At 50.5% G+C, this 13,710-nt stretch overlaps 1 protein-coding gene across 2 annotated transcripts in view; it reads left to right on the top strand.

Moving 5' to 3' along the window:
• COL6A2 (collagen type VI alpha 2 chain) overlaps positions 1–13,710 on the top strand; it is a 40,099-nt gene that overhangs the window by 693 nt on the left and 25,696 nt on the right. For both annotated transcript variants that reach the window (XM_074189894.1, XM_074189895.1), the window contains exons 2-5: positions 4,860–5,007; positions 10,141–10,733; positions 11,187–11,207; positions 12,515–12,580. In XM_074189894.1, coding sequence (XP_074045995.1) covers positions 4,890–5,007; positions 10,141–10,733; positions 11,187–11,207; positions 12,515–12,580 — 798 coding nt within the window. In that variant the 5' untranslated portion in view covers positions 4,860–4,889. The remainder of the gene's footprint in view (positions 1–4,859; positions 5,008–10,140; positions 10,734–11,186; positions 11,208–12,514; positions 12,581–13,710) is intronic.

The raw sequence follows: 13,710 nt of genomic DNA, 5'->3' as shown, positions 1-13,710 counted from the left end.
GGTCATCATGCTGCCCCACTGAGATCTAGGAAACCCTGGGCGGGAAGGGTCCTCTGGCTATCTGGGTAGCAACCTAGCCTCAGTTTCCTCCTCTGTAAAATGGCTTCAGATAGTTCTTGTAAAGTTCAGATGAGCCAACGCAGGGAAAGTCACTGGGCAAACTTCCAAGCACAGCAGAAATGGGATCATGATTGGAGCCCATGATACGGATGGTCTGCACAGGTCTGGGGTCCTTCTGGGGGTGGGGAGGGGGAGCAAAGCCAGGGGGAGGAGCCAGTCAGCTGGGCAGGGAGGGGCCTTCTTGGCCTTGAACTGGTGGGAGTGCCATTGGTGCCCACAGAGTCGTGGGGGGCTGCTCCAGAAGGGAGTCAGGAGCCTGGATTGCAAGGTAAGACAGACCAGAAGAGGAAGATGAGGCCCAGAGAGAAGGTGCCTTGAGGCCCAAGGTGGCTGAACTGAGCCAGGATTTGAATCTAGGGCCCTGAGCCCTGAGGCTGATCTTGAGACTGTGGGGAGCCCCCAAGGGCCCTGATGGAACAGCTGGGTAGGGGTCGTCCTCCTCCTCCTCCCCCTCCTCCTCCTCGGCTTTGCCCCTTTTCTCCTGCTCTCAGGATATTTGCTCTAAGACACCCCTGGGAGCTTGTTGGGAGCTTGGAGGCTCCAGGACAGGGAGGGCAAGGCTCTGATCAATATGACCTGGTGGCCTTGCAAGAGTCATTCTCCTCAGTCTCCTCTCTAAGAGGTAGATGAGGTTGGACCAAGGGGGCTCAGAGGTTCTTTCCAGCTCTCCCTCTAGTCCTAAGTGAGTGCAAGCCTGTGTGCATGTGAGGGTGTGGATGAGCGTGTGTTGGAGGCTATATATGTGGGAGTATCATGAAAGTGTGTGCACACTCCTGTGCGTGTGTACGAGAAAGTGTGAGAGGATGGATGTGTGTGAGGATGCCGGAGTGTTTGTGAGACACCGCGTGTGTGCATTGTGTGTGCATGCGACTGTGTCTATTTGAGACTTGGAGAGCATGAGGGTGAGTGTGAGTGTGAACGAGCGTGTGAGGGAGTGTGTAGAGATGGTGAGCCTCTGGGAGCCTATTTGGGTAGGGAGGCTGCATGGGGGCGATGATCCGCTTGCCCTTGAGCCCCCCTTGCTGGGCCTTCTTGGTACCTGCTGGGTGGCCCGGAGATCCAAGTTCCTGGGAAGCCAGGGCCCAGCTCCCGGGCTGCATCCCCAGGGATGGAATCTCCCAGGTCTCTTTCCAAGCATTCCAGCAACTTTGCTGACTTGAGTGTAATGCAGATCTGCCCCATCTCTAGGCCTGACTCGATCTGAAAAGGGTCCAGAGATTTTGTCGAAAGGGCCGAGGGGGTGATCCGGGCCCCATGAGACGGGGAGTGACTCCCAGCTCTTGGGCTGATCTGGGACTCCAGCCAAAGGCTCTCAGCTGCAGGAGTGAGTGGGGGCTTGGCCAGAGTAGACCCCTCCAAAGAGGGATGAACTGGAGACCCTGACTCTAGAAAAGAGAAGGCAGAAGAGACCTTGGCTAAGGGCAGTGGAAGGATTCCAATTGGGGACACTAAGGCAGGAGAGTCCTCAGCCATTTTAGTTGGGAAGGGAAAGAGGCTCACATTGAGAATTGAGGATGTGTGGACACGGAGTGAGTCCTTCACAAGTTAGATGGGAGGTGGCTGATGGTGGGTGAGGACCACCCATGCTCCCCCTCCCTCGACCAGGAAAAGTCCCATCTCCTGGGGTCAGCCTGGGCCTTAGGGAGCGGACTGTGCTTTCCTTAGGGTTCAAGGTTAATGCGAATATCCTGGAGAGAGCAGGAAGGTGGGCACCAGCTCTAAAACCAGCTCCATCATTATCTGCCCGCAGTCAGCTGCACCCTGACCCCAGACTCTTCCATCTACAGTCATTGCCCCTCCCGCCCCTCCCTTAGCCAGTCAGTAACCCACTCCTGCAGAGCCGCTTCTGACTCACCCCCAGTTCTGTCCCCCCTCTCAGCGCCACCCAGAAGCCTCCCCTGCCCTTCCCAGGCCCTCCAAGTCCTCCTTCCTGCTCCTGCCACAACGGCTTTTCTTCCACACAGCTCTGAGCTCTCCCTCTTGCCCAACATCCACAGTGACTCCCTAGCTCCCCCCGCAGGTCGCTTCTCCAATGCCAGAGCCAGAGCTGCCGCCCAGACAAACGGGATGTCTTCTCCCACCTGTCCCCACCTATCCCCAACAGGCACTGAATTCTCCTGCCCCAAATCTCTTCCCTCCTCCTCTTGGCAGGGCCTATGGAGTGCCCTCTCTGCCCTGCTTGAAAAGAATCAGGCCAGGGACCGATGGATGTCTGATAGGGTGTCAGAGGGGGCCCGAGTCTGCTCTGTCCACTGGGCTACGCAGTCTCTAAGGCTCACCCCCTCCTCTGACCCCATCTGCAGGGCAGCTCTCAGTGAGCCAGCCAGGCGGGAAGCCATCTGCGTCAATGCCTCCCTCTCCTAGGAGACCCTGCCAGCTCCTTGCGCCCAGGGAGATCACCACCACTGGGGAGCCAAGGCAGGTTCAGGACTGGTCTAGCCAAAAGTACCTTTTAACCAGGCACAGTCCTAGGCACGGGGGGACAAGTGCAAAGAAGAAAATGATCCCTCATAAGAAAGTCACATTCTTATGGGAGAGACAAGAGGATGTGACCATTTAGACCACAGAAACTGAGGAAATTCACCCCAAGTGGTTCTGGGAGGAGCTGGAGACATCAAGGAAAGGCTTGCTGCCGCTGAGTCCCGAGGGGGTCCTCTGAGGCCCAGGCCAAAGAGGGCAGACACTCCTGATGTGGGGCATGACCAGTGCCAAAGCAGGGAAATGGGAGACGAGCAGAGAGCAGCCCAGGGAAGTGATTGGATAATGGAGGACAGGAGCAATGGCCCAGGAGACTCTGAGGGGAGCTTTGAAATGTATACAAAAGTTTGTATTTGACTCTAGAGACAACAGAAAGCCACTGGACAGACTGGCCCCCTCTGGTCAGATCTGGCCTGAAGAAGGTCCTGGGGTAGCAGTGGCTGATTGGATGGACAGGGGAGGGGAGAGGCTGGAGGTAGAGACATCTGTGAGGCAGTGGGGCAATAATGGGGAGGGGAGTTGAGGACCTATGAAGGCAATGGGACGGTGAGTGGAGAAAAGAGATCAGAGGGGGGTGATACCCCTCAGGAAGAAGCAGCCCCTATGGGGAAGGAGAGGGAAGAGTCAGGAAATTACTCAGGTTAATACATCCCTGGGAGACTGGTCAGTGCTTCCTGCAATGGAAATCAGGATACTGGGGAGACAGGAGGGCTTCGAGGGCAAGAGGAGCAGAGTTTGGATTACCTGGGTCAGAAGGGGCTAAGAGTCAGCCAGTTTGGAATGTCCCATGGGTCACTGGGGCTGCAGGACCGATGTCCTGGGTGGAGAATAAAGATGATAGCTAACCCCATGGGAATGGTTGAGGTCATAGATGGGCAGAGAGCCAGAGACAAAGATGGCAGAGAGGGAGGCAGCGCAGGGGGATGTCAGAGGTCGGAGGGAGAAGAGAAGAGCATTCACACTTAGGAAGCAGGGGCTGTGGATCAAGGGTGTCCCTTTCTGCAGCACCCCACAGCTTGGCCTGAACAAGATGAATATGCAATTGGGAAACATTTACCAAAATAAACAAAAATGCAATCAAGCATAGTTAATATGACAGGGAGCTCTTGTGTCAATAGGCAGCCCCCAGGGCTCCTTCTGGATGGTTCCATGGGTCATGAGCTGAACCCCCTGCTGTGGATGATAACTTTGCAAAGGAGGTTGAGAAGGCCTGGCCAGACTGGCATAGTCCCCCACTTATGTGATCATGTCCAAGGACGAGGGCTGAGAAAGGACCCTCAGACATGGCAACTAAGATACCACTGGTGACTTGGAGAGGCCTTTTCTAATGGGTCATCACCAACTCACTACCAACCACCCAATGCACACTGATGGAGGGAGAGGGTGGAATGCAAAGATAGACACTAGTACTGCCCTCAGGGACCAGAAATGACAAGGGACATCATGGCAAAAGATGACTTCTAAGGTCCCTTCAATGATTCCTATCCATGATTCCTGTTTTCCAAATAAGGAAACTGATTCTCAAGGCCAAGGTCAGTTAACTAGTAAAAGACAGTCATGATTTGAAGCCAAGTATCCTGAACTCCCTAGGCTACCTCTCAGACAACCTGGAGCAAGTCTAGGGAGATGTGACCCCCCTACTGTGTGACCTTAGGCAAGTCATCTCCCCTAAGAGGGCCTTGAAGTGTGGGGAAGTCTTTCACTTCTGAGTATAAGATACCCATAAGCAAAAGTGCTGAGGCGGGGCTGAGTGAAGCTGACAGAGGTCTGTGAGTCCATGATAGGAAGGGTGTGTCCATCTTTGACCTTGAAATGAGATCCTAAGTTACCTAGACACAAGTGATGCAGTTGGTGAATCTCCTGTCTGTACTTCCCCAGCCGCAGAGCTGTCCTGGTAGGCCTGGCACAGGGTGGGCAGAGCCCTGGGCTGCTCCTTGAGCCCTTATAGGTATCAGGGAGGACATTTCCCCCTCTCCCTGCCTCTATTTCCCTCCTCCTCCCCCAACCTCTCATCCCGACTGACTCTGCTGATGGGGTTCCTCCTTCTCCACCTGCCTGAATACCCCCCAGGCGGAAGCCCCCCCACCCCACCCCCCCACCAAGTGGCTGTGAGGAAACTCTTGGGTCAAAGAGATAGCAGCCAGAGGGAGGAGGAAGCAAAGGGAACCCAGCACCCAGGAAGGTCTGAGAGCACTCCTCTTGGCAATTAATGGGGGGGGGGGGAGGCTGCCATGACCTTGATTTTTTTCTTTTTTCCTCAGGAAGAAAAGCCGTGAAGTGGAACCTCAAAGATGTTCCCAAAGCCGTTCGCCTTGCTCCTGCTCTGGGGCGGCCTGGCTTCCCTTCATGCTCAGCAACAAGCATTCTTCTATGAAGGGGGCACCTCAGAGAGAGTCAGCAGCTGTCCAGGTACTAGCAGTGGCAGTTGCCCTGCCCCTCCTGCCCCCTGCCCCCTCTCTGCCAGCCACTGACCCCTCTGGGCTCCTGTTCATTCCACCCTTAACCAAAGTCATAGAAAGCCCTACAAACCCAAGCAACAGAACTGGAAAGGACCTTGGGGTGCTCATGACCAGGTCCTTAGTCAAAAGCTGAGAAAACCAAGGCCTAGAGGCGTGAGGTGACTTGCCCAAGATCCTACAGCTAGTGAGCAGCAGAGCCAGGATTCCAATCCACATTTTCTGGAGCTAAATCCAAAGTTTCCAGCAGTTGTAGGAAAACTGCTTAGTCCTTCCACCCAGCAATCCTCCACTGGCGAGACAAATGACACAAATGACAATGCCACCACAGTGTGGAAGGAGGTCATTTTCTGTCTCTCCCTTCTTCTATGTCCCCTATTCTCTCTCTTTCACTATCATATCTTCCAGGTACTCTTCTTCCTCCCCCTTCTCCTCTCTTCTCCCTTCTCCCCCCTCCTCCTCCCTTCTACCTTCTCCTCCCTTCTCCTCCTTCTTCCTTCTTTTTTCTTCCTTCCACCCAAGGATGCCAAGACCCTGCAACCCTACAACCAGGGAGGTTGCAACTATCTGACCCATGATGAATCAGACATCAGAAAACCAATTCCCTCTGAAGCAAATTGTGAGTTATCTGTAATGACTAGATCTGAGCAATACACAACCAGATTCTCCATCATTGTTTTTGCCAGCTTCCCTCATACCCACCTTCATGGAGGGCACCAAACATGAAGGAATAGAGTAGCTTGTTTTGAATATCAGGAATAGAAGGGGCATCAGAGGACATGTAGTCCAGCGCTTCCTGGCTAAGACTCTCCACTCTGCCATACCCAACAAGTACTCATATTAACTTTGTTCATAGACTTCCAGAACCAGGGATCACCCTCAAGTTGTGGGGCCCCTGCATCGCCATCCTTTGTAAGATGGTACCATGTACTTCAGCAGTCTTCATAGTGGTCCATTTGCTTGTTCTCATTCTGAAGGGCACAAGGAAGGGCAGGTGACCAGGCTGTTGATGGCAAGATGTCTCTTGTTGTCTTTTGACTCCACGAGGAGGCCTCTTCCATGGGTCTTCCTTCCTTCTAGCCCTAACACCTTCAGACGTCATTTATAGCAAGAAATTCCCCACACACATAGCTCAGGTGTCCCGGCCACGTTTCTAGATCACTGGCCACTGGACAAAACACTGCACATTCAGTAGATGGATACTCCAGACAGTCTCAGTGCGACATCACAGTTAATGCCCCCGATCTTCTGTCAGCCTTGCATGGTAACCACAAAAGCCAGAGGATGTTGACCAGATCTGAGGTTATTGGTCTTTCATGAGTTCCTGAGGCCAAAGAATTCATCTCCTGTTTCTAGAGTTTAGCGAGACCACCCCCAGACAACAGACATCATCCAGCCCCGAGACCAAACTCAGACCAGTTCTGGTTTGGCAGAACCTTCCTTGATCATCTAGAAAACTCAACCAGACATCCAAGGACTTGGTGACCCAAATACCTTCCTTGAGAAGATAGTGGGAGGCAGTGCACTGGCCCTGGAGTCAGGAGGATCTGAGTTCAAATACGGTCTCAGACACTTAATAATTGCTTAGCTGTACGACCTTGGGCAAGTCACTTAACCCCATTGTCTTAAAGGAAAAGAAAAAGGAGATGTAGGAAGATCAAAAGACCCCAGAAACTGACTGAGTCAGTAAACATTGGATCTCCTTGGCAAGCAGGAGTATAGGGTGAGCAAGGGCAACACTGATGGGGCACAAGTGCACCCACAAATCGTTAAGGTGGAAGATAATAATAATAACAATAATAGAAGCAGCAACCCGGGGAGGTGGAGGCTAGCTTCACTTTTAGCGATAGGGAAAGAGACCAACCAAGGGTTGAACTCAGCTCTACTTGCAGGCCCACTGCGCCACCTAGTGTCCGTATGTAAGTATACATGACATCCAAACAATGAATCCAACAGCCACAGCCAAAGAGCAGGCATTAATGATTTGACCTTTGGGGCCCCAATTAGGATTAGACTCTGGTGCAGTTTGCCATTTCCTTCACCAAGTCCTTTGACAGATGCGGTAACTGGGCAGACAGGGCAAAGTGACTTGCCCAGGGTCACACTGGCTACAATGAATGAAAAGTATCTCAGGCTGGATTTGAAATCAGAAAGGCGAGTCTTCCTGTCCCTAGGGTGCTCCCCCTTGTACAATCCTACAGGTTGTTAAATAGTCGATGTAAGCACTGACACCTTAGAGATCAGCAAACTCTATGATCAGGACTTGAGTTTTTGTTTGCTTACTTGCCGGGCTTAGGAGAGTGATAGAGAGAATGTTGAGGTTGCAGGTTAAGCTATATCTTTTTGGGGAGCCTCTTGTTAAATATTGACCAGCACCCCACTGGTGGACATCTCCAGTGCAGTGCCCCCAGAGAGCTGCCCTTAACTGTGGTCATCTGTGGATTTCTCAGGGCATGCACCTGGGTAGGAAAGTTTCCTTGATGGAGGAGGGCGAGTGGTATCAGGATGCAAAGGAGATTAACCAGTTACAATCTTGGATCAAATCTGATAAGGTGAAATTTAATTTGGATAAATGGTGCATTCAGCACATCAGCTTCACAAAATAGCAGAGACTTCCTGGACACCTAGAAAAGATGCTGTGATTTTAGCAGATGGCAAACATGGTATAACCTCCAATGGACATGCAACCAGAAATGTCAGTGCCACCTGGGCCAGCCATTCAGAGGGATGGTGCTCAGGGTGCCACTGAATTCTGTCCTTAATGATGCTCAGGGCTGAGAGCTCTGTCTTCAGAAAGTTTGAATGTAGTAATCTCACAGCAAGGTAGGCAGGATGATGAAGCAATCAGTCATAAGCACTTATTAAACACCCACTGTATGAAGGCTCCCTAGATTTGAAAGAATGGCAAGATGTGCAGTCTTCCCACACCACTTGAAAAGTAGTTCTTGTGACTGAGGCCTCGCACTGATTCTGGTTAGTCCCAGGAGGCAGAGCTCCAAATGACGGAGAGAAGATGGAATGACACAAACTGGGGCTTGATGGAAAGTGGAGCCGGCCCAAAGAAGGGGCCACCTGGCAGGTCGTGGCTTCCCTCTCTCTGGAGCTCTTCAAACAAAGGCTGGGCCACAATATGACAGGGATAGTTGTGCCATCTGGTGCCTCTGGATAAAGAGCAGCATTGCCCTACAAAACAGCCGAGCAAGCCACATGTTCTCCAGGCCAAGCGTAGAGACAACAAAAGAGAGGGAAAGGGAAGGTTCTGCCATTGGGAGTCAACTGATGCTTCAATCAGTCTCTCTCTTCTCTCTCTCTCTCTCTCTCTCTCTCTCTCTCTCTCTCTCACACACACACACACACACACACACACACACACACACACAGCCCTCTAGTGGTTCCTTATTGCCTCTAGGATAAAATACAAAATGCTCTGCTCTGTAAAGCTGCCAGATTTGGGGTCCAAGGTCCTCCTTCCAAACCTGCTCCCGATTCACTGCACCACACTGCCCTACACACAACAAGACAAGGAGCCAGTTCCAGAAGAATGGAGAAGAGCCCAATGGACATCCTTACCCAGAAACAAGATAGCTCAGTGCCCTGTCTTCATGCTTATACCTTTGGAACAAGAAGAGAATGCCCCTCTCCCCACACCAATGGAGCCATTTTAGAAATGTTTGCTGTTGGTTGGAAAGAAAGTGGCATGGCCCTGGCTCCCAATGATCTCTACCAGAGATGGAGATGTTCAATTCAGTCATTCAATTCCAGAAACAGGCACTGTCCTAAGTGATGGGGATGCCCTCCAGAAGCTTATAGTCTACTCAGGGAAGGCAGCACACAAAAGGAAGCTGCAAAGGGGAGGGGGTCATCCAGTGTGGAGGTGCCGTGTTCCATGGGGTTGGAGCCCAGCAGAGCTGCTAGGAAAAGTTGAGAATCCTCTATAGAGGAAGACTCCAGGCATCTTCCCCAATTCTCCACCTTCCAGCCCCCCCAAACACAATGTAGAGGCAACTGAGTGGGGCAAGAAGGTGCTGAGTATCCAAACCTAAACGGGGATGAGATAGAGAAGAGACACCCAAGTGATATTGCAGAAGTCTGAATGATTGCACTTGACAACAGATTGAGTACGTGGAGTGAGCTCAAGAAGGGAGTCCAGGATGACAGTCACATGACCGACTTGGCTCCTGGGGGAATGTTAGTGCCCTTGATAGCCATAGAGGAGTTTAGAAGGTAGGAAAGGGGATGCAGGAGACAGAGAATGAGGTCTGTTTGGGACCTGAGATGTTTGCAAGACAAGCCAACTTGAAACATCCAAAAGGCAAATGATGCTGTTGCCCCAAGTCTCTCCCCACTCCGGTCTATCCTCTACTCAGCCACCAAAATGATTTTCTGAAAGCACAGGTCCAACCATGTCACACACACACACACACACACACACACACACACACACACACACACACACAACTCTAGTGGTTCCTTATTGCCTCCAGGATAAAATACAAAATGCTCTGCTCAGCATTCCAAGGTCTTTATCACCCACCCCCTTCCTCTCTCTCCAGGCTCTGACAGCTTTCTTTGACCCAGTGACCCTGTCTTCCTGATTTTCCCACAAACAAGCCCCTCCATCAACTCAGCTTTGGGCACTCTTGTTGGCCATCCCCCTGAACCTCTCTCCATCCTGGGCTCTGATCACTGATGCCCTCTGGCTTCCTTTAAGTCACTACACAAATCTCATCTTTGACTGGAAGCCTTCATTAACCTCTTCATTGTGGTACCTTCTTTCTGTGAATTACTTCCTATTTATCCTGGATGCAGTTAGCTCCATATGTGCAGGTTTGCATGCATCTCCCCAATTAGACTGTAAACTCCTCAGAAGAAGAGAGGCCAAGGTTGAATATGTAGATCTGAAAATCATGCAAAGAGATAATCATTGAGCCTGGGTGTATTGTGTTCGTCTGTGTAGATGTTCCTTGAGGCAGGAAATAACCTCACACACCCATGGATATTGATGCATATAATATATAGAATGGGTCACAGAAATGGCAGCTATTGTTGGCACTGATGATGGCCATAACCTTCTGTTCCTATGCAGAGAAAACGGACTGCCCCATCAATGTCTACTTTGTCCTGGACACCTCGGAGAGTGTGACCATGCAGTCTCCCATTGACAGTCTGATGAGCCAGACGCAGCAGTTCCTTCTCCAGTTCACCAGTGAGCTGAAGAACCATAACTACCGTGACCAGGTGGCCATCAGTTGGCACTATGGAGGCCTGCATTTCTCTGATGATGTGGAAATCTTCAGCCCCCTGGGCAGCGACGAAGCCACCTTCAAATCTAAACTCCAAAAAATCAGGTCTTTCCGCCGAGGCACCTTCACAGACTGCGCCATCTCCAACATGACCCAGGAAATTATGAAAAATCCTACCAAGGGCATTAACTTCGCCATAGTAATCACTGATGGGCACGTCACTGGGAGCCCATGTGGTGGAATCAAGATGCAGGCAGAGAGAGCTCGGGACATGGGCATCAAGCTCTTCTCGGTGGCCCTGAACCAGCACAAGAATGAGCACGGGCTTCGGGAAATCGCCAATCTCCCCCACGAGCTTTACCGAAACAACTACTTCACCATCAAAGAGGACTCATCCATTGACCAGGAAACCATCGACAGAATCATTCAGGTCATGGTAAGGAGATGGACCTGGGAGAGGTGGACAACTCTGCCAGTCCCAAGCCAAATGGCTGTGCCCTCCCAGCATCCTGAGGAGGATAGGCATAGGTGGGAGGGTCTGCAGGGCAGGAGCACTGGACCACTCTTTAGATGGGGGCATTCTCCCTCCAAACAAGGAACATCCATCTTGGTGGGCTCCATGTGCCTCATTGAGCTACTGGATGATATAAATGAGTAATTAATCAGTTCAACTAGGGTAACATGGGTCTGCTTCTTCTTCTCTCTGGAAGGTCTAGTCCAATGTCCCCCTGGACCCAGACTTAGCAGAATGTCTTCTCCAAAGAGCGAGTCATTTCATTAGTATGAAGAATGGTGGGAACGGGAAGGGATGTCCAACAATGGTAACCTTAGCATGACTGTTTCCATCATTGATCTAACCAGTTTTATTTTCTTTTTTCTATCCTGGCAGAAACACGAAGCATATTCAGAGGTAAGTTGGACTTGTTTTCACCTGTTATCCAGTGGTAATGGTAGAAGGGTAGAGGGTAACTTGCCCAGCCCAAGTGAGAGTGTGAGGTGAGATGACTTTTCGGTGGGTGCTCCTAACCAGTCTCCCCATGGCCACTCAATTCTTCATCATCACAATTTCCTGTGTTAACTCCTTCAGGTGATGCAGGGCTGTGGACCCTGCCTTTGCTACTGGGTTCAAAGGCAAAAAGAAGACTCAGACAGACCTAGAAGAGTGAAGGGACCCTTCACTGGGGTGCAGTGGGTCCAGCCCATAGGCACTCACATCAGACCAAGCAGCCTGATCCCCCCTTGGTTGCCCATTGCTCACAGAGCTGGGAAGACAGCAAGGGTAGAGTAATAGGAAGAGTCCTTTTGGGGGCCAGCAGATTTGGGGGTTAGTCTAATGGCCACTCATCTGATCCAGGCTAGTCTTTCTACCTCTCTGGGCCTTGATTTGTTCATCTGCAAAAGGAGAGAGCTAGACTAGTCCATGTCAAAGATCCCCTCCAGTCTAAACACAAGGTTACCACCCAGGCCTGGCAACATGCACTCTTTGAGACTTCAACACTTATCATCACCCCTGAGGTTTGGTTTTCAAGACCAGCCCATGAGAAGGCCTTTCTTCTGTAGGGTAGCATGGTGAAGATGCTGCTACTTCCAAGCTATCAGTGGCCTTGTGCCCACACAACTGGGGTCCTCAAAGGATGAATAATGAAGAGAAAAATGGCAAAAGGGTTCCCTAGTCATTTGATGTTCATACATTAGACTGCTTTGTTAGAAAAGGTCTGCATACATGCTAATCATTAATTAAGTAAGGCTTGCAATGAGAACATTTGAAGAAATAGAAATGCCCAGGCTTGCGGCATTCTCTCTAATCCAATGGTTGCCAAACTTTGCAAATATGAGGACCCCTTAACAGCAAAAAACTTCAAGGAACTGTATGTTGTAGCCACCATGTTCCTAATCTATATTTTGTGGGAACTAAATAAGGGGTGGAGTGGAGAGAGGAGAGATGCTCATCAGAGAGAGGGCAATTGGGCAAGGCTCCTATCTACCCCTCCTATCTTCTCTCTTATAGACCAGGAGTCCCTGGTCTCAATCAATGTATCATCTCTCTGTTGTTTAGCCTCAGTCCTTTCAGGGTCACTCACTGACCACATTGCTTGAACACACATCTGTGTCCTTCTAGAAGAATTTTGGAAAGGGTATAGATGGGTGTTTGGCATGCTTCTCCCACTGGAGTTTCTCACTACCACCCTCAACAAAGTCTCTTCTGCTTCTTTTCAGTGCTACAAGGTGAGCTGCCTGCAGATCCAAGGCCCTGCTGGTCCCAAGGGCTATCGAGGACAGAAGGTAAGCCTTGTCAATTCAGTCATCCCAAGCATCAGGACAGTGTCATAAGCTACCCATTCTAACTGGGAATCTTTCTTCTTTCCACCCACCTATCCATCCATCCATCCATCCCTTTCATCCATCCACTCATCTTCCTCCATTAGTCTATATGAAAGCCAAAAAGCTCCCTTTAGAGCCATACCTCTTCTGATCATCAAGAGGCAACTGGTGTTGTGAGTTGGTTAAAATCTTACATTCTCTGTTCTTAACTTTGAGAGCCACTGAATTTAACCTGTTTCTATACTCACGATACATTATCTACAATTCTGTGATCCCATGATGCCTAAAAAGAAAAGGGATGATATAAATATGCAATGAATAAGCAAAAAACAAAGGGGAAAAGAGGGAGAGACTGAAGAGCTGTGTGGGCATTTTTGTTCTGGAAAGTCCCTTATTTCTAAACACAGCTAATTAGATGAGGAAGTCTGCTTAATTGGCTATAAAGCATGTTTAACTCAACATGTTTACAGCTAATTAGCCATGTTTGATTTGCTGTTGTCTAAAGTTAAAGTCATAAATTATTTTTTGAATAAAATCAGATGAGGTTTTAGAAATAGAGGCTCTGCCTGGCCGCCTTGCTGAACTCAGAAAGTCGAGAGCCAATTAGTGTTTCTCTTGCCGCTGGGCAGACCACTAGAGACTCTTGGGAGCCTGGGCAGCCTTCCTCAGCAGATGAACTCCCAGCCAATCTTAAGACCATCACAGAGAAAGCTGCTTGGACTGTCTTAGAGAGCCAGGACTTGCAGGCCCAGGGGACACCCTTGGGTCAGAGGGGTGGATTTCATGTGGGAGCCACCAAGAGGCCCCAATAAAGTATGGGGCCAAAGGTGGAGTCATGGCATTTCTTAAACACAACCTCTGTCCCTACCCTCAGATCACTCCCAGTCTAATAGGGAGTCAAGAGGCAAACAGTCACATAGAGTCAAAATGTAACCAGCACAGCTCAGGGTCATCTCCAGACAAGAGATGCCAACTTTCAGAGGGAACAGGAAAAGCTTCCTGGGGAAGGTGGGATTTTTTTCTGGGACTTGAAGGGACCCAGGGAAGCCAAGAGGCAGAGATGGAGCAGAGCCACCAAAGGCATGGGAGAG

Source organism: Macrotis lagotis, chromosome 5 (genome assembly GCF_037893015.1).
Source record: "Macrotis lagotis isolate mMagLag1 chromosome 5, bilby.v1.9.chrom.fasta, whole genome shotgun sequence".
NCBI lineage: Eukaryota > Metazoa > Chordata > Mammalia > Peramelemorphia > Peramelidae > Macrotis > Macrotis lagotis.
The sequence above is the reverse complement of the archived record's forward strand: the minus strand, read 5'-3'. Positions and strand labels throughout refer to the sequence as shown.